Below are 19,798 nucleotides of genomic sequence, written 5' to 3' on the forward strand. Positions count from 1 at the left end.
GCGTGTACGGATGACGTTGTCACTGAGCACCCCCAATGCTCCAACAATTAAACACGTAAAAAAAAACATAAACCTACATTAACACCCCCATAATAATCTACTTCAGACTAAACAGTACTTCACGTGTTTTATTCAATTTTAATAAAGTGCAGAAACGTTCATGCAATAATATGTCCAAGTCCTTCACCAAACATACAATATTCTGTTTTTACAGTAAGCTACATTCTCTTCAGTAAAATAGGCCTGTAGATAACATTACAATCAAATTCATAAAATAAAAAAGACAAAGTCCTTGAGACATATGCAATCAAACTCAACTCTTTCACAAACCTCTACCATTAAAAATACAACTATAGCAATTAAGACGTGCGAATTCTTTCGATTCAAATTCGTGTGAAGGGGATTGAGACTGGATGTGTACGGTACGGACAGACTCAGGTCTGCTTATTTCCCTTAAAACCTGGAGGCGAGTTTGACCTCCAACTGGGCTGTGGGGCCTCCGCTTACTTCTTCTTCTTGGAGAGGGCATTGAGCCAGGAGAAGGAGAAACTGAGACGAGGCGGGGTCTCGCTGAGGCGAACGGGGGTCTGTATCCCACCAGCGGGGGTCGCGGGGGAGGGGCCTGTGGGACTGTTATTCCCCAACCCAGATCCAATCTGGAGTGGGCAAGAGATGGGCACATGAGCCACTAAATCTACAGCATGTATTGAACTGATCTGAATAGAAAGCTTAGCGAGAGATGCACGTACAGGGACGAATGAGTCATAAAGCACACAAAAGCAGTCATGCTCACAAGCCATTTTCATTCAGAGAAAATTGTGACGCATCAGCAGTTGCAAAAGCTAAAACTGCCCAATGATTGTAAAAAGTGCGTCTAACTGAACTATTAGTTAACTGTTAATGAAGTGTTGAAGAGGATACAAGTGTAGCCTAAACCCTCAACTGCAGACAAACTGCATTTGAAGCTGTTATAAAAAGTTGCCCAAACTGTTATCATAGAAGGCTGGGAGATGCTAAGGGTTGAACGCCAGGCTGCCACATATAGGACCATGCATGATCTTGCTTAGGCCACTCCGCTAAAGTATATTAAATCGCATATGCAGTCATCATGTATCTTCTTGCCGTTCTGAACGTATACTAAATGTAAAAACTCACTCCCAATAACCAAATGAATCCAAAATAAACATCCAATACACAGCAAATGTTATTGATTTAAGGAAATAGCTGAGGAGAGGATGATAAGTGACCTTTACACAATTTTTGACACCTACACACCTGCCTGCCTGCCTGCCTGCCTGACTCCCTGACCTTATACATCCATCCACCAGGGGGCAGTAGAGTCTGGGGTAAAGAAGTTTGTGTGTGTGTTCTGCTCCGCCCCTCTCCCGTCCTCCTGGGGTGCCACTGAGAGGGGCTGACTCTAGAGGAGGGGAGAAGAGGAGACAGAGATTGATAACCAAATGAGGATGACCTTAAGTTTGCATCCTCCAACCTTTAAGATCTTACATTGTCTCTAACTCTCTTGCTCTCTCAATATTTTTCTCTCTCACTCTCCATCTCTCTCTCTCTCTCCAAACTGGGCAGCCAACAACTAAAATTCTGACTAAAAAAGCCAGTCTACCCACAAGCAGAATCTCAGACACATACCAATAGAAATGAGTTAGCATGAGAGTGAGTAAAGATCAATGGTGCACATAGAAAGAGCAAATGCAGTGTTAATCTAACACACAACCTTCACCTATCCCCAACGTCACTGAGCCACATTCAGACCTGGGCTCAAACATTAGATTAGACCCTTTCAAATATCATTAACCTCTTTATGGAGCTTACCTAGAAAAGCTTTCCAGACTCATATAAAACATTCCTGTCAGGCTACATTCACCACTGAAAGGATTATTTGACCCAGGTCTGCCCATTGTAATTCTCCAGACACATCCACAGAGATGTCTACTGAATTATTCAACCACTGCAGCAGGATCACAAAATACAATCCCTGCAGAATGACAGCAAACATCTCTCTATGGACACACCTGATGGTTCCTGAGTGTGGCCCTCAGGGAGAGCGGCCTGCTCTGTTATATACATATGAAGCAGCCGATACAAGCCCAGACCCTCTGCAGGATGACCAGGAGCACCACCAGGTAGAAGAAGAGGGTGACCGCCTGGGGAGAGATGGGGGGGGGACGGGAAAACAAGCCTCAGAATGGCAAGAGTGGACCGGGGGACACGGATGGAAGAATCACTCGTGTGATCACCGGTAGTCCGGGCAACAGACGATAAGAGCTGATAGGGACAGTCCTTCTCACTGGTCACCTAGCCTGGAAGAGCTGGCTCATAGGAGATATTATGGTCTGGATAACATGTGCAGTTTTCACTTTACCAACATGTTTATTGCATCCCCATAGATGTACCTGATTATACTGCACTTGTCCATATGTATATTTCACTACCCCTTAACCAAACATACACAACAAAACCTAAAGAGTGTTTTCTATAGATGAAGATGACAGTTTCAGACATGGCGTAGAAGATCCCTTCCCTGTGACAGACAGAGAGAGCAGTGACACAGAGACACATGGTGACGAGGGTGACTGAGCGAGGTGGGGCAGCGGCGGCCATGACGCAAGGGTGACATGAGGAGGAGGAAGTGGAGGACACATCAGCAGCAGCGTGGGACACACGGGGCAGGAAATGGCTGCTTGGATGGTGATGGAGGCTGTGACGGCGACCTTTCTGGATCAGACTGACCTGCTGTGGGGTGGAGGGCCCACTGCCAACCCTGCCGACAGCACTCTCCTCCAGCCCAGGGCTGCCCTCCCTAACTTGGGTGACACTCACTCCTAGTCCAGGGCTATCTCCCTCAACCCCAGCCTGGGACACACACCCCTGGTGACCTCCTGTGGATGTAGACCCCAGCTCTCCTGCTAACAGACTGGCCTGGTCAACAGGGGGAGACGTGGCGAAACTAGCTTCCAACCAGCGAGGTGTGGGTATGGGTGGGGGCTGCTGGGGTAGAGACAACTGCTGAGGCTGAAGTTGAAGGGGCTGGTACTGGGGTAGGGAGAGGGGCTGGGGCTGAAATGGGGGTTGGGGCTGGGGTCCCTTATTTAGTTGGGGGGTGTTATATGGTACTGCCAGTGGCTTTGTTTTGGCAGCTGGACTGGGGCTAAGCCTGTGCCAGCCGTTGGGAGAGTACCAGCTGGGGTAAAACCTAGTTTCCTCTTCTCTGGCCCCACTCATCGCCGTTCCCTGGGCTGCCCAGGCACCTGAATCAGGCTGACCCTGCTGCCCCCACTCTGGCTCAGTCTGATAGAGGGAGACAAGCACACCTAGATCAAACACTTTATGCACTTCATATTATTCAAAATTTAAATACTTGCCTACTGCATTTAATCAGGCTTCTCTGGAACATGCACAGCTACAAAATACAAGCTAAATCAAGGGCAGAAGTGAGGGAAAATGTTCAGTTTCGGGTTCAAACCAGACCTGGAAACAAGACCTTCATTAATCTGTGGCTTGACTCTCGTTGACTCACCAGTGATAATAAGTGGGAAAAAGTACATTTTTAAAAACAACAAATACTCACAGTAAGAAAGGGGATTCATTCTGCTTCGGATGCTATCCATACCTGCTGTATGTTCATCCCATCAGCTTCACACAGGTTTTCTTTATAAGGGTCTGCAACACATCCTTCTGCCTGCCCCCTGACCTTCTCCTCTTCCTCCTCTTCCTCCTCTATCTTCTCCTCCTCGTCTTTATAATCAGCTCTAGGGTCCTTCAGACTCCATTCTTCAGACTTCCGTCTGACCTCAGTCTCCTCTGGACTCACAACCAGGCTGGACACTGGGACCCACACTGGTGGTGGTTCTAGAAGCAATACGGATTCCAAAACAGGCTCTGGAACTGGAAAGGGTTCTATTACTTGTTCAAGTTCTGGTTCTGGCTCTGGTTCTGGTTCGAGTTCTGGTTCTGGTTCTGGCTCCTCTGGAACCTCCTCCTCAACTGTGGAGAACAGCAGTTAGATTCTCTTTTGTCTGTTAACAGACATGTGAAGGATTTTTGTCTATTAAGAGAATACAGTATAACATATTTTTTTCATATACAGGAAAGTCTAAGAGTCTATCAGTGCAGAAGATGACTGAGGCAGCATGCTACCTCGACTATATGCACAATAATAACTTCACAAAAGCTTTCCTTCACCAGCAAAAATGTATGGTAACTGCACATTTACTTTTTCAACAAAGGTGATTTGGATTTGAATAGAGTTTGCACTACCATTGACATCCATTCTAATGGGGCCTGGAATACCTTCAAAGTCCAGTTGGTAGAGAGTCCTTTCCTCTGCATTGAAGTCCACCTTGTAGTGGTCCATGTTTTCATAGCCTGGCTCCAGGGTCTGAATCGTAGTGGACTTGGTCGCTTCTAGCACCCTTGGCGAACAGAAAATAAGAAGATGAATAGAGACAGGGGAGGTCAGAGAGAATAAGAGAATGATTAGTGATGGTAGAAGATGGATCCAAAGGGTTTAAAGAGGAACATTTTTGCTTCATAGTATACTCACTTCTCAATCAGCGCTCTGGAACTCTGGGAAGGAAACAGAGGAAATAGTGTTGTAAGTCAAGACTCATGGGGCTGCTCGTTCTACCATCAGGGATCTTACCTGCACGAAGGCAGCAGTCTTACCTGCACGAAGGCAGCCATCTCAGGCTCCTCCATGGTCCTTAGAGCCGTCTCCACCAGTTTAGTGTTGGCTTCGACGTTCTCTCCATTGGAGCGCAGCAGTTCCTGAGTGCACCCCATCTTCTCCTCCTGCTCGTAGCTGATTCGCTGCGTCATGATGTTTCGCCTCTCCTCCAAGATGGCGTACATGCGGTCGAACTTGTCGCACAGGGCCCGCTTCTGTGTCTTGCAGTTCTCCTGATGAGGAGGGGTGGAGGATGAGGGGTTTGGGGGAGAAAAAAGAAAGGCAGAGGAATGAGGGACATTCAAACTCTGTGCGATGTTACAGTTGTCCAGGCAAGACACAGGAAGTGAAACAGACGTGTTGGGACGGTGACTCACCTCAATGTTTCTACAGGTCTCCTCTAGCTCACTTATGGAAGCCTGGACCCGGCTGTTTACTGACACCAGCGAGCTGATGCCATCAGTCAGCTCCGACTGTGGAGATTAAACACAGAATCCATCAATACAGAGGTCAATCAAAACAAGCCAGCCACTTGTACACATAACCCACACACATCCCAATGTTTAGAACCTGTGATGTCATCAGTGTGAGCCCCACCCTACCTTCTGCTGCTGGTACACCTCTGGCAGCGGTGCCACCTGGCAGGCCTTGTGGGCGCCGAACACCTTGCAGAGGGAGCAGGTCGGCTTTTGGCAACTGAGGCAAAAGATGTTCACCCTCTCACCTTCGTGCTCTTCGCAGGTCACATGGTCTGAGGACTTGGGAGGCGGGCGAAAGCTTCAGACACACGGAGGGGAGATGAGTGGAGTTTGTCATTATCCTTAGTCCTGTGGTATGTGCATGCAATCTGGAATAAGGCTTGCATTATTAGAGCTAACCACCCCTCCCGTGTCATTCCTATTCCTTCCTTCTTCACTTCCCATTTCCCTCTCCCCCTCCTCCCTCTCTCGCCCCTCATATCTCTCATCCAATCCCCTTTTCTGCATGTAAACCTTCATCTATTTCTCCCTCCCTCCTCCACCCTCTTTCCCCTGTCCTATCCCTCCTTACTCCTCCCCCTCTCACCTAGTGGCCTCCTGCTTGTACGCGTCGATAATATTCTCCACCAGCAGGTTGCGCTGTAGGCCATAGACGCCATGGCGATCTAGCACCACTTCCTGTCGGCAGGAGGGGCAGCGGAAACGCCCCACCATGTTGCTGCGGGTCTGAAACAGAGAGGGCTGCACCTCTTACTCAGCAGGAAGTTCATCCAAACACCATTTCCTGTTTTCCAAGACACACAATGCTGTGCTGAACTTCACAGACGGGGCAGTTTGTGAGTTGAGGCGATGACATAATTTCTCACCGGCTCAGTCTCTTGCTGTCCTAACTCATCCTACAGAGTGTGTTTCTCTACAGAGTGTGTTTCTCTACAGAGTGTGTCTCTGTGTGTGGCGGTGTGTTTCTGCCTGGGCCATGTGTTCCAAGATGTACCCTGATCTGTCAACAAGAGGATCAGCATCTGCAGAAGAGTGTCAGTGTCTGGTCTGGAGGATTCACCGTTCATCTGGGATCTCACACTTTCAAATGAATCCAAACCTCCCTTGATACAAAACGGTTCATATTTGGGGTCTGTTGCTGAGGTCAGAATCCTATCTTAGGCAAACAAACATTCCCGTTCCCAAGTCTCTCCTTCACTCCTTCTCCCAGTCCACAGGCCTGGTTGGGTTATAAATACTGCAGAGATAAAGCTGCAGTGCGCCTCCATGATAAGCAAGGCCTGGCCCTGGAGGTCCTGCTGCTCTTTACTGGTGGAGAGACCGAGTGCTCGCAGTTGCTTTAGCCTGTTTCCCTCAGGAGCCGAGAGAGAACAGACGGTATGGCAGGAGTGAAAGACGGGACAGAGGAGAGTACCCTGAAATAGTTTATCTTTAATAAGCCACAGCTGCTGCCGTGTCTGAAGGGATCAGGGGCCTCCCTCAACTGGTTAACAGAGCCGTGGCTGGAAAGATGAGGCTGTAGGTGGGGGGCTGGGGGCTGAGAAGCTGGGGGTGAGGGCATGGAGCTACTGGAGGTACTGGGGGGCTAAGAAGCTGAAGTCTGAGATGCTGGGGCTGGGGGGATGGGGGTCTGAGAGGCTGGGGGTCTGAGAGGCTGGGCCTGGGGGGATGGGGGTCTGAGAGGCTGGGGTGCTGGGGGTCTGAGAGGCTGGGGTGCTGGGGGTCTGAGAGGCTGGGGGGCTGAGAGGCTGGGGGTCTGAGAGGCTGGGGGGCTGGGGGTCTGAGAGGCTGAGGGTCTGAGAGGCTGGGGGAATGGGGTGTCCAAAAAGCTGGGGGTCTGAGACACTGGAAGACTGGAAGGCATGAAAGCCAGAACCTGGCAGCCACAACATCCAGAACATGCAGGTAATCTGAGAAGTGACCGCTTGTGGTCATGTCGGTGTTGATGTTGTGGTCATGTCGGTGTTGATGTTGTGTAGGGCTGAAACACCAGCATCTGATACAACAACAATGCACAATGCTCATATTCATGACCCCTGACCCCACAGCCAAGAGGGCCAACAGGGTAGCTACCCAGTCTGGCACTGTAGACAGAGGATTAGACATACCAGAACACTGACCTAATGGCTCTCATCTACTCCTGTTTCTGCAACTCGGATGTTCATCTTGGCATTTTGACCACTATGGGGCCTATAAACATTAATTCCTACACTTAATTTAGTGATTCATTCATAATCACTGCACAGAAACACTGTTAAACTCTCTTACACAACTCTGACCTTTTCAGAGCCAGGGGCTGAAGAGGGGCTGTCAGAGTAATTTAAGGGTCTGAACCCTGGCTATGAGTTATGAGTGCGTGTGCGGGCAGGTGGGTTTGTATCTTTGATAGTTCTGGCAGAAGGGATTTGGCAATAATGTGTCTGTTAAACGACTGTGTTCCACAAGTGCCTCTGGAGCCGAGCCAGCAACTACACTCAGATCAGCTGTTCCACAACTCCCATGGACCCTCTGTCTTCCAATGTCCTGCACAGGGAGCCCATGGCAACAAGGAAAATGAGACAGAAAACACCTGTAGGCTTGATTCCATGGTTACCTTTTGTAATTATTCTTCTCATATTATAATTCATTTGATCCTGCCTTGTCCTTTGATTGGCATGTGACTCAACAAACTCAACCAAAGAATGTAGGCTGTGACCTGTATAGCAGCTCTTAAGAGTCCAAGTTTAGGCATTGATAATCCACACGCACCTGTTGGGGTGTGTTGTTCTGTACATTGTTGTGAACAGGCACGTTTGTCACTGTGATTCATTTGAATTGGTGTGAACCAGTGCTTCTAGGACTGATATGCTGTTAGGGTGATGAGCCAACCAGGGCCTGGTGTGTGTGTGTGTGTGAGTGTGTGTGTGAGAGTGTGTGTGTGAGAGTGTGTGTGTGTGTGTCTGTGTGTGGGGGGGGGGGGGGGGTACAGTGGATGATGGATACGTGTGTGAAAAGAAGATTGAATCTCGCATGTCGTCCTCATGACTCCAAGACAGGAGCCAGCTAGCTACAGAACATGAGTCCCAGTCACTGGGTTCTTCCATGAGATGTGCTAACAGTGACTGAGTCATAAGATAAGCAAGCACACAAAACAACATAGATGGACCTTGCGTAAACACAATGAAGGGTTATTGAAAGCTCACAAACACAGACCCTTCACCTACCCACACACACACCTGCCAAGCTCACCTGGTAGAGGTCGTTGGCACACTTGCGACACAGGTTGTGCTGGCAGGGCAGGATGACCACAGGTTTGGTGAAGACCTCCAGACAGATGGGGCAGATGAGCTGCTTTTCCAGGGTGTCCAGAGCCTGCTGGTCTCTCTGAATGGAGCTCAGCTCCAGCGGAACGGACATGCTCATCCTTGGCCTGGCTACCTGGACGCCTGGACGTAAAATAGTTTTGTCTGTCTGCCTGTATGTTGGTCTGCCTCTTTGCCTTTCTGCCTCCTAACCTGCCTTGTCACCAATCTGTCCGCTTATCAGTCTGCCTGTCTTGCTACCAGACGGTCAGGTGGTTGGCAAGTCAGTTTGCTTGTCAAGGTGGAATACCAGTAAGATTATCCACGTTTTTTGTAGTGGAAACAGTCTGTTTCCAGGCTATCCTTCCAGATCGTCAGTGAAGCATTCAGTACATAACCCCCCTCTCAGGAGAGGGCAGTGTTGATCTGAGCTCCCAGGACCGCAGGACTGTGGTACTTTGGTCGTCTCCTGGGGCTGCACTTCCTTGTCTTCTCGTTCTCTCTCTCCGACCTCAATCCTGTGTTCAGTCACCCTCTCTCTGTAGTCATGTAGCTGCTCTTCAGTACCTGTACTGGTGGTCTGGACGCAGATCCTCAGTACCCCGTCCTCTGCTGCGTCTCGTCCGGGGTCGCAGCATTTGACGTGGGAGTGTTGGGTTTCAGTCGGGGGCTGCCCCAGCCCCCCTGCCCCTTCCCTCCTCCAGGCCATATAGGGCAGCAGGGTGGTATGCAGGCAGATCATGCCATGTCAGTGGTCTTTCTACAGTTACAACCCTTCTTACCTTCCTTCTCTTCGCAGCCTTCCTGTATCATGCTGTCTGGACACCAACCAGCACCGAGCACATTCGACTCCATTCAATCCTGTTAAATCGTCTCCAGTCGATTGTGTCGTCGCCAAGCATGTGGGCTTGTCTGTCCCGAATATCCATAAAAACAGACAAGGAGACAGGGCTAAGCATCAGAAACATTTATTTTACAACAGCACATTAGATAAATGACCCATGTCGGTTCTCCACCAGACACACTGTGGGCAGATCCATGCTAAAACAGCAACACTAGCTTTCCACCCATCTACTAGCTACTACCCCTTCAAACCCACAGCAGAGCTCTTCATCGCCTCTCAATGGTCACATCTAGTTACCGGTACATACTATTTATAACCATCTATAGTCATTCATTAAAAAGATAACAAAAATAAAATAAATAAAATAACGCTTCATCTTATTTTTATGTTGTTTTGCACTTGTGCACTAATATATTTTGTTGTTTTGATAAGTGTTCTCAAAATTTAGTTTTTTTTATTTTTCTTGATCCAGTATGGTTCTGTTTAAACATTGCATTCACTCATACACAGGGAGACACAGGGGGAGTAACATATAGGATTGGCATATCAATGGCCTTAAACATATGGAACCAATCTAACCATAGAAAAATAGAGTGGGCAGGGTTTAGATAAAAGCATGTTTTAACCAGTTAATACGGACGACGTGATTGGTTAGTTTTCTTTCTTACTTGAAGAAAAGACGACAAGTTTTAAAATCTTATATCATTTTCTTACAATGTAGAGTTACAGTTGCAACAGTGAACAAAGTGTTAAATTGACAATAAGAATTAAAAAAAGAGTGATAATTAGTGATAAAAGTCACAACAATCAAACGGATGTAGAGCTACAGATCATAGACACTCACTGCTAACCCAAGTCCTACTCTCAGATTGTCCATTGAAGGGGGTTGTTAATGGGCTACTTTATTGTCATAAGAGTTCATAGGAGTGGGTTACTGTACTGTCATAAGAGTTCATAGGAGTGGGCTACCGTACTGTCATAAGAGTTCATAGGAGTGGGCTACTGTACTGTCATAAGAGTTCATAGGAGTGGGTTACTGTACTGTCATAAGAGTTCATAGGAGTGGGTTACTGTAGTGACAATTACGTGTTGTAGCTGGCTACATCCTTGTTTGATTGTTGTTGCCTGTTACCATGCTTAGTTGTGATTATCACTGACTACAGTGCTGAAATTACTGACATAAAATCATGACTGGATATCAACGAAATCCTCCCTCATCGTCAACAAACATAAATAAGAAAACAAAAACAATCATCTACTAAACAAAAATAGAACTAAACAAACCTTTTCGGTTGTACAACTCAAATATACAACGTAAAATCTAAACATACATTTACATATTTTAGGTTCTCACACAGAAGCAGAAACTAAACAGCTGTCCTCTATGCATGTGTGTGTGTGTGTACGCCCCCAGAGGGATATATGTACTGTATATTGAGAGGTCAACGCATTGAGCCTGACACAGAACACCAACACTAAGACATATAGGGGCCCACCCACAACACACACACACACACACTCTCATGCACACACACACACTGTGGGGATTTGCTAATAGACAATTTCTAGTTCTGTTTATAATCCTTCATATCTGAAACGGAGCACAAGCCTGGGTTTAGAATAAAACAAAAGTGGCTTGGAGGGGCAAACCAGTGCAAAGGGAGAAAGGAGGTGAGGAGAACGAGAGGAGTGGAAGATACTGTGTGTCCATGTCTAATGCTGTGTCGTATTCACCGGAACGGAAAAATAATCTACCAGACTGGAGAACTAAAGTGACCCAGCGCAGGGATGCCCACCTCCTCACAGCTGACCACACATGTGCCGTTATCACGCTAGCTAGCTACACTCCATCGTTTAGGAGCTCCAAAGCCCCTCTCCACATGCATCTAGAAGTGGTGTCAGTCAGTCACATGACATCTGCTGTTGAAAGGTGAGACAGCTTCAGTAAGGGGCCTTACTGTCCTCCACACCACCCATACACTGATGCTGACCAGCCCCTGTGCCCACACAGAGCACAAACACCAACCCCCTTCAGCCCACCCTGACCCACTAACCCCTCACACACCTGTTGTGCTGATGCAGTCAAGCCCATGTACCCACAAAGACCACCCCCCCCCCCCCCCCCCCCCCACCACCAGGAACCCCTCCCCTCCTAGCGTACAGGGCTGCGCGTCTCCCACTTCCAGACATAGCCAGAGAAACCCTAGCCACCCTAGCCAGCCCAGCCAGCCTAGCCACCCTAGCCACCCTTGCCAGCCTAGCCACCCTAGCTAGCCTAGCCACCCTAGCTAGCCTAGCCACCCTAGCTAGCCTAGCCACCCTAGCTAGCCTAGCCACCCTAGCTAGCCTAGCCACCCTAGCTAGCCTAGCCACCCTAGCTAGCCTAGCCACCCTTGCCAGCCTAGCCACCCTAGCTAGCCTAGCCACCCTAGCTAGCCAGCCTACACAGCAGGAACAGGTGTATCCTCTCCAACCAACCATGATTGTCCACAGTACAAGGAATGTTCAGAAACAAAACAAACAGAACAGTGGCCAGACAAAAGGGGGGGGGGGGGGGGGGGGAGGAGGAGACAGAGTGCTTGTAAGTGTTGAGTTCCGCGGTGACGCACGTGTGTGTGTGTGTGTGTATCGTCTATGAGCCAGTGACTGTGACTAGGCCTACCCACGATCCATACAGTATTTTGGCAGGGTTAGAGGTTTGAGGCTACAGTTCAACTAAAACAGTTTTAAATCATTCAAACAAGCAGTATAAGAATGCCATTTGTTACTTATGGTGTGTGTGTCCGCACGCATGCGCATGCATGGAGAACAGACAGCCCCCAATGATGGGGTGTGTGTGGTAAACAACGTTTTCCTCCTATGTATGTGTCTCTTTTCCAGTGTTACATACACATCCTTCTCAGGACAGCTGTGTGTGTGTGTGTTGGGGGGGGGGGCAAGGGGAAGACAGGTGTGTATTAAGGGGGTGTAGTGTTGGGGTCAGAGGTTAGGTGGGGTTGAGGAGGAGGGCCTAGCTCTATCTGTGGTAGAGAGACTTGCCAGGGTGCAGTGTGTGTGTTTGAATCTTGGGGAGGACAGAGTGGTATGAATGGCATGGGTTATGTTGGGGTTAGGCCAGGGTCACCGTGAGGCTGAGAGGAGTGTGTGTGCGTGTGTACGTGTGTGTGTACGTGTGTGTGTACGTGTGTTGTTGGCGTCTAGTAGGCGTCGGTCCGGTAGCTGGAGTGGTGGCCGTCTGAGGTCAACTGAGTGTTCTCTGTGGCTGATGACGGCTGCATCATGATAGGCTCCCCACCATCTGAGGGAAAACACACACACACACACAGCAACCGAGTGACACAGTGAAGTTCCCGGACAAAAGGGTCAAAAGTAAACGCATCGCTTTCAGCTAATCCCGATGGTGGTGTGACGGGCGGCGGGGGCGGTGTGTGCGTGTGTGTGTGTGTGTGGGGGGGGGGGCTCTACCTCTCTCGTCTGTGGTCATCTGAGCCTCCAGGTCCTCTGGGGACACGTAGAACTCGGGCTCATGCTCCATGGGAGGACGGGGTTTACACTTCCCACAGCAGCAGTTACAGCAGCAGCACAGGCAGCAGCAGAAGTAGCAGCCTGTCGCCACCCCACAGAAGATGAACAAGGCCTGGGGGGAGGAGAGGGAGGGAGGGAAGAGAGGGAGGGAGGAGAGGGAGGGAGGGAGGGAGGGAGGGAGGGGAGGGAGGGAGGGGAGGGAGGGAGGGAGGGAGGGAGGGAGGGAGGGAGGGAGGGAGGAGAGGGAGGGAGGGAGGGAGGGAGGGAGGGAGGGAGCGAGCGAGGGAGGGAGGGAGGGAGGGAGGGAGGGAGGGAGGGAGGGAGGGAGGGAGGGAGGGAGGGAGGGAGGGAGGGAGGGAGGGAGGGAGGGAGGGAGGGAGGGAGGGAGGGAGGGAGGGAGGGAGGGAGGGAGGGAGGGAGGGAGAGGGATACATGTACATACAGGTGTTATCAATCTCCGTTCTCCACTGCATATTGTTCTGCCATGTTTAGTCTACTAACCTACAGCATATTTCATTTCCATCCATCCCATCACCCCTGCCACCCTCCCTCCCTCCTCTCACCTTGGCCCACCAGGAAGACAAGACAAAATAGGTGTTGACGTTCTCCTCTCCAAACTGCTCGGCCACGTAGAGTCCCAGGGAGCCGTACTTGTCGTAGATGTTCCTCTTGGTGCAGTCAGACAGGATGGCGTGAGCGTTGTTGATCTCCTTGAACTTGTCTGCAGCCTCGGGGTTGTCGGGGTTCTTGTCTGGGTGGAACTTCAGAGCCAGTTTCCTGGTGAACAGACAAGCGCAATCAGAATGAGGATGAAGAACTACAATCCCCAGGCAGACACCTGAACCTGTCTGCTACACACCCACAACTGTTTCAGTGCAAAAGCACTGCTGTAGCGCACCCTAGTGGAGGATTACAGGGCGACAGGAACACAGTGACAAGGAAGTCTGGCCCAAGCATCGTTGGTCTCCTTCCAGTTACATTGAAGTGAACAGCTCCTGTTTCTCGGCCTCAAAAAACAACCCGTCAGCCCTGTCGCTATCAACGCCTACCTAACTTTCACCTCCTTCCCTGCCCAGCCTCCCTCTTCCCTCCTCTGCCTCTAACCCCAACCTGGCACCTGTAGCGTGGTCCTCTCTGAGTGATACTGAGGTGGTGTAGCATAGCGTGTTCCTCTCTGAGTGATACTGAGGTTGTGGTGTAGCATAGCGTGATCTTCTCTGAGTGATACTGAGGTGGTGTAGCATAGCGTGATCTTCTCTGAGTGATACTGAGGTTGTGGTGTAGCATAGCGTGATCTTCTCTGAGTGATACTGAGGTGGTGTAGCATAGCGTGATCTTCTCAGAGTGATACTGAGGTTGTGGTGTAGCATAGCGTGTTGCTAACCTGTAGCACTTCTTGATGTCTTCGGGCGTGGCATTCTTGTCCACCCCCAGCACCTGGTACAGGGACTCTCCTGAGGTGGAGAGAGAACGCTGTCTCTGCTGCTCCATGACTGCTCGCTCTCGCTCTCCTTCTCTTTCTCTCTCTCTCTCTTACTCCTTCCCTCGCACGCTCACAGCCTCACCCTGAAGAAAGTGCTGCAGGGGAGAGAGAGGCACAAGGAAGAAACCAGCGAGTCAAGAGACGTGAACCAGCAGTGCTTGTATGGCCCATCATGGCATCTTGTCTGGTCTTGCAGAACACACACAAACACACAGTGAGAGAGGATGACATTGTGGCTTTCCCCATACCTCACAGACACAGGAAGTCAGATCATGGGGTAAAGTCGTGTTGCTAAATGTCTATGTTGTATCCCTGTGTGCTAGGGTGTGTTAGGCTGAGCTAAACCCAGCTCGGCGCGAGGAGCAGTAGGCTGGATTAGAGAGAGAGAGAGAGAGAGAGCAAGAGAGAGCGAGAGAGAGAGTGTCAGTGTTGTGGTGTAGTCAGCCACAAATAGAGTGAAGGAGCGAGAGGTGAGCAGAGTGGAAGAGAGGGATAGAGATGAAAGACTTAAGGACCCTGTAGCCCTTGACCCATGGGGGAGACAGAGAGGGTGGATGTGGGTGGTGGGGCTTGAAGTTCCCCTGGTGGTAGGGGTGAGGGTACGATGGTCACGAATGAAGCCAGCTCTCTAAACACGGGTACATCAGGAGACAGGGTCTATCACACCCACTGACACCCCCCCCACCCCCACCACACACACAGGGTCCACTCTCACACAGAACCGGTCTAAATAAACACACAGCCTCCTCCCACATCACACACAGCCTTGGCCCCTCCTACAGATAATCTCACAGCTCTACTGTCGGAGGAAATTAGCAGCTTAGCCTTAGCCAGCAGGGTCACAGCTAGCTACGGGAGCAGGGCTATTTTAGTACGTAGACCACAATAGCGGACAGACCCTTCACTGAGGTAAGAGGAGGAGAGCGAGATGGAGACAGAAAGAGATAGATAGACAGAGAAAGAGAGAGACAGAGTATAGTCAGCCACAAATAGAGCGAAGGAGCGACTTACTGACGAAAGAATCCAGAGGAGGGTGCACAGTGCCCTGTCGTGAGTCACAAATAGACAACGTGTGAAGTAAGAGCACGGCCCACAACATTAACATGGCCATGTCATTTCACCGTCAAATTCTGTCTGCTGGCGAGGCTGCGTGACGGGGGGAGAGGACAGCAGGGAGGGAAGGGGCCACTGGGTCAGGCCTCCACGATGCAGCCGCTCCCCGACACAGCTAGCCTCACTGTCAGTATCGCTCCACAGTAAGTTCATAAGAGAAGCTAAGTGAATCGGAGGGGTGGTCTCTAAATGAAAGTCTCTGGCTGCTTAACTAACCACAGGCTGTGGGGATGAAACATTAGACAGTCTGGTCATCTCCTGTGTCAGCCAAGGTGACTGGTGAAACCTGGAACCCTGAAGGGGAATCATCAGAGGATGAGCGACATTCTCTTTAGGTTCCTCTGTCTGTCTCACACACTTCTCCCTGACCTCCTCCCTCCTGTCTCCTCCACTCAGCCTCCAGTCTTCCCTCCTGTCGTCCCAGGGGAGGGGCAGGAGGAGAGACGGCGTGAAGGAGGTGTGTGGGAGGGAGAAGAAGAGAGGAGGCTGGCGGAGATGCACACGGTCGTTAAGACTGATTAACAACAGGGTTCCCCTGACTGCCAATGGCCAGGGGAACGCAGCCCTCCCCCCCCCCCCCCCGGCCCCCCTCCTCCTCCTGTCCTCCCTCACATCACAATGCACCATATGGAGCAGCCAGGCTAAATCTTCACCTCCCCACTCGAGCTCCCTCCCTCCATCCGGATTTATTTTTTCGGGCCGACCATCTCTTTCTGTTTTTCTCTCGCTCCGTGTCTCCCTCCCTCCTTCCTCTCCTGTCAGGTTACACACACGTGCTCGCACTCACAAAAAGCTGTGCACACACAAACCTCTACACACAGGCGCGCACACAAACCTGTACACACATCACAACACTGGGGATTAAGAGTAGATACTCTTTAACCTCACATGTCTAGAGAGCAAATAACAGGAAAAAAAAAAGAAAAAAAAAATAGACAAACAGAAGGATGAGTAAAGCAGGTCTCACACATGAATCCCTGGTTACCGAGGCCAGTTGCCACAGCTGCCATTAGTGGGCCGTAGTCTGGTCTAAACCCTCCACCAGATGGCTGGCATCGTCACGGTGACCCTCGCCAGGCAAAACACACCTGATACAGCCCAGCTTTACAAATCACACTGCTGCTCACCAACACAACCCTCCCACCCTGTGGGATAAGCCAATCAAAATCTGAATCCACAGCGGAGGCCAGTCACACGTAGACATTCAGAGCAGGGTTCAATTCGGCAACCACTCACAGGACAGATCAGCTGAGGGTGATTTAAGGCAGGCCTGAAGGTGTGTGTGTGTACAACATGCCTTTGTCAGACTCAGGTGTGTCTATTGTTGCATGACAATTTGTTCCTATTTAGGAAAGCAATGTAGCCTATTTATAGACTCCAATGCAGTCCTAAATACAAATATGACCCTGCCATTCCATTAGAGTCTTAATTGTGTAACAGAGTGTGTGTGAATGTGTGTCAGAAGAAGCAAGAGCCCAGGTGAGAAGTGCTAACAAGGGCCAGCCTGTCTGGAGGGCTGCAGTACAGCAGGGCCAGCCTGTCTGGAGGGCTGCAGTACAGCAGGGCCAGTCTGTCTGGAGGGCTACAGTACAGCAGGGCCAGCCTGTCTGGAGGGCTGCAGTACAGCATTGGGCAACAAACAAAACCAAATGCATGCTGCTACATTAGATGACCATAATGACAAACAGCCAAGTTCACCAGAGCAATAACCCCAGGGCAGCAGACAGGAGAATGGACAGGGATAGGCCAGGAGGCCTTTCACTAGAATTAGGGCCACTGGAACAGACACACAATAACAACCTGACCCCTCCCCCCCTATCTTCCATCTCTCACGGACCCCACCCCCAAGCCCTGGTCATGCCACACATTAATGACCCTCCTCCAGCTGTCAACATGCATTGGGGCTGACATGGGTTAAATGCAAGTCGGATATCGGGGCAAACCCTGGGTTCTTGACATATATAAGGACTCAGCTTCTTTTAAACAAGTTGGGCTGCGACACATCTCACGGTAGGTTGAGATGAGCGGGGGAGGGGTGCCAGACTGCACATCAACGCCTTAACGATGAACAAACGTGTTAATGACGTGTGTAGGACGCATGAACATGGACACACACATCTTCAATATCAGCGCTGAGGTGTGTGTGCGAACTCACACATTAGACACTCACACATCCTGCTGTGCCCTGCTTTCCAGCAGATGAACATCTGTCTGCTGTGCTGAGATAATCACACCACCTCCCTCTATGGATACAAGCTTACTTTCTCCCGCTTCCTTCTTCAAGCTTGCTCTAAACCTGAGGCGGAATACTGGAGACCATGAGTTTATACACACACGTCTGAATGTTATTGTTTTGTTGATTAGGCTACGGTTTATTATACGTTCTATCTGGCGGCATAAAGGTTAAACCATATTTGGGGAGTCAGGTGGTTGAGCGGTTAGGGAATCGGGCTAGTAATCAGAAGGTTGCCGGTTCGATTCCCGGCCGTGAAAAATTCTGTTGTGTCCTTGGGCAAGGAACTTCACCCTTCTTGCCTCGGGGGGAATGTCCCTGTACTCCCTGTAAGTCGCTCTGGATAAGAGCGTCTGCAAAATGACTAAATGTAAATGTATTTGGAGTTATAGACAACTGATAAACGTGTAGCCCGTGAAGTTTGAGTGAAAGTGAATGGGATTCTCTCTCAAACCAGGTTTTGACATCCCTGGCATCCCCAGAAGACAATGAGTGACTGGTAATATGAACACACAGCTATCACCACTGAATAAATACAGCTGCTAGACCCACAGACGTGGCCTTGCACACAAACACTAACACATTTATCTCACCCACCAAGCCCACACACAAGCGCAACCCCCCCCCCCCCTACTTCTTTACTGCTATCTACAGCATATTGGAATAAAGTAAAAGCTAAGCATCCAATTAATCAGCTAATGTACAGTTAGCCCTTCCTTGTTTTCTGAATGGGATGCTTATGGTGCAGTGTGCTACTCTCTTAATGGATCTGGCTTAATAGACATTCTGATCCTTTCAGAAGCAAGCGTACTTTTTGGAAGCACGTTTAGGGACAACTTAAATCACAAGTGATCAGGAGATGAACAGAAAGCATGGGTGAGGACCATTGCCATGATAACTCAACACTAAACTATGCATCAGCAGGATTAAAAAAGCAAACAAGATAGCTAATATCCGGCTGCTCACGCCCTGAGTACATCTGCAGTATTAAAAACAGAAACAGGCCATCTAATCTGTGGTTCTCTCACCCTCTTATTGAAGAACCAAATATCAGACTGCGGCGTTTACAGTACATGCTCATTTATATACAAAAAGGGCAACGCGGGCTCAAATCCACTTAATCAGTTTGTGCTGTCTAGTAGAGACGACATTTAGACATCCCTGGATCCTGTCAGTAAACTATTGTGAATTTTAATTCAAATGCGTAGTAACTGGGAACGTCCATTGCATTGTTTAGTCGTTGTGCCGTTAACCTTTAAATATCTCATGTTAAAAGAGTAACGCAACCGTAGATGAGACCATCGTATGTCACCCTCTTAGCTTGCTAGTCGCGTCAATGGATAGCTAGCCAATGGTGGATAGATTCAATCTAAAACAGACTAGCTCACTAGCTAATTAGTGCATTGGAAGCCGAGCTACATTCAACCTGTTGTGTTACATTGGATGTTGGCCTTGTATGAGCGAAGATTTTTAGGAAGACAGATATTGCAATTGCGAGGTGCAAAACAGTTAACATAGCCTAGCTCACTAGTCTAGCTAGCTCGTTGGTTTATTTATGACGACCAATTACTCACTGTGGGAATTGCTAAATGGACAAACTCTGATTCTGACATTTTGTGTCATGGTAACAAAAAAACAACGTAAACTAAGAAGACTGGAAAAATGGGAATCTGAATGTGAAACTAGAAGGGACAAGCGATTAATCTCCATATTGGTTTAGCAAACGTTGGCTAGCTAGCTAGCACAACTACTGCCCTACAGCGGCTGTACCATCGCTACCGGGCTGGGAAACTAGGTTGAGTTAAAATAAGCTAGCTAGCTAGCAAATGTGGCAATCTCACTAATCCAAGGACAGTCCGTGGTAAAGTACCGTAGCCGACGTTAGCTGTATTATTACATGGATGCAATTCTTACCGTTTTCCTGGGCACGATGACCTGCTTTTTAATCTTCCAGATCGAAATATAAAACGTTGACTTTCTACACTGCTTGCATCCCAATCAATGAGTCGGGTTAGCTCACCACTTTCATTCAAAACCACGTAGTGATTTAGCCTGCTAGCTAGCTAAAGCCGGAGGAAGCTAACTGTAGAAATTTCAGTCCGTAGTCGCGAGACAACACTCCCACGTCTACGTCGCGCTCACTAGCCTCGACGTGC

The 19,798-nt window shown here is 49.4% G+C and overlaps 2 protein-coding genes across 5 annotated transcripts; both read right to left on the minus strand.

Annotated features, from left to right (window-relative positions):
• Window positions 1–112: 112 nt before the first annotated feature.
• Window positions 113–9,042, minus strand: trim101 (tripartite motif containing 101). Of its 4 annotated transcripts, none has more exons than XR_010876895.1 (11): window positions 8,392–9,042; window positions 5,750–5,889; window positions 5,287–5,461; window positions 5,062–5,157; window positions 4,684–4,917; window positions 4,562–4,584; window positions 4,309–4,430; window positions 3,629–4,002; window positions 2,031–2,162; window positions 1,276–1,420; window positions 113–656 (listed from the first exon to the last, which is right to left on the minus strand). XR_010876895.1 is itself a non-coding variant. In XM_067240721.1 (10 exons), exons 1-9 carry the CDS (start codon window positions 8,563–8,565, stop codon window positions 2,076–2,078), a joined length of 1,440 nt encoding a protein of 479 aa, XP_067096822.1. In that variant the 5' UTR covers window positions 8,566–9,042; the 3' UTR covers window positions 113–656; window positions 2,031–2,075. The 4 variants fall into 4 exon arrangements, 1 of the variants encoding a protein (XP_067096822.1); XR_010876894.1 differs by having other exon boundaries at window positions 1,309–1,420; window positions 5,750–5,904; XR_010876893.1 differs by having other exon boundaries at window positions 5,750–5,904.
• Window positions 9,043–11,437: 2,395 nt separating this feature from the next.
• On the minus strand, window positions 11,438–19,767 carry LOC136946409 (dnaJ homolog subfamily C member 5-like). Its single transcript, XM_067240732.1, has 5 exons — window positions 19,557–19,767; window positions 14,198–14,391; window positions 13,377–13,590; window positions 12,754–12,925; window positions 11,438–12,586 (listed from the first exon to the last, which is right to left on the minus strand). Exons 2-5 carry the CDS (start codon window positions 14,302–14,304, stop codon window positions 12,486–12,488), a joined length of 594 nt encoding a protein of 197 aa, XP_067096833.1. The 5' UTR covers window positions 14,305–14,391; window positions 19,557–19,767; the 3' UTR covers window positions 11,438–12,485.
• Window positions 19,768–19,798: the final 31 nt, after the last annotated feature.

Source organism: Osmerus mordax, chromosome 7, assembly GCF_038355195.1.
Source record: "Osmerus mordax isolate fOsmMor3 chromosome 7, fOsmMor3.pri, whole genome shotgun sequence".
Lineage (NCBI taxonomy): Eukaryota > Metazoa > Chordata > Actinopteri > Osmeriformes > Osmeridae > Osmerus > Osmerus mordax.

What these genes read in the sequence shown, in the direction of transcription:
- trim101 (XM_067240721.1), bottom strand. Translation starts at nt 8,565, where the DNA reads ATGAGCATGTCCGTTCCGCTGGAGCTGAGCTCCATTCAGAGAGACCAG. An exon ending in GTGCCAACGACCTCTACCAG is followed by an intron (nt 5,905 to 8,391) that starts GTGAGCTTGGCA and finishes TAAGAGGTGCAG; the next exon opens with CCCTCTCTGTTTCAGACCCG. An exon ending in TACAAGCAGGAGGCCACTAG is followed by an intron (nt 5,462 to 5,749) that starts GTGAGAGGGGGA and finishes GTGTGTCTGAAG; the next exon opens with CTTTCGCCCGCCTCCCAAGT.
- LOC136946409 (XM_067240732.1), bottom strand. Translation starts at nt 14,304, where the DNA reads ATGGAGCAGCAGAGACAGCGTTCTCTCTCCACCTCAGGAGAGTCCCTG. An exon ending in TGTCTTCCTGGTGGGCCAAG is followed by an intron (nt 12,926 to 13,376) that starts GTGAGAGGAGGG and finishes TCCTCCCCCCAG; the next exon opens with GCCTTGTTCATCTTCTGTGG. An exon ending in GATGACCACAGACGAGAGAG is followed by an intron (nt 12,587 to 12,753) that starts GTAGAGCCCCCC and finishes GTTTTCCCTCAG; the next exon opens with ATGGTGGGGAGCCTATCATG.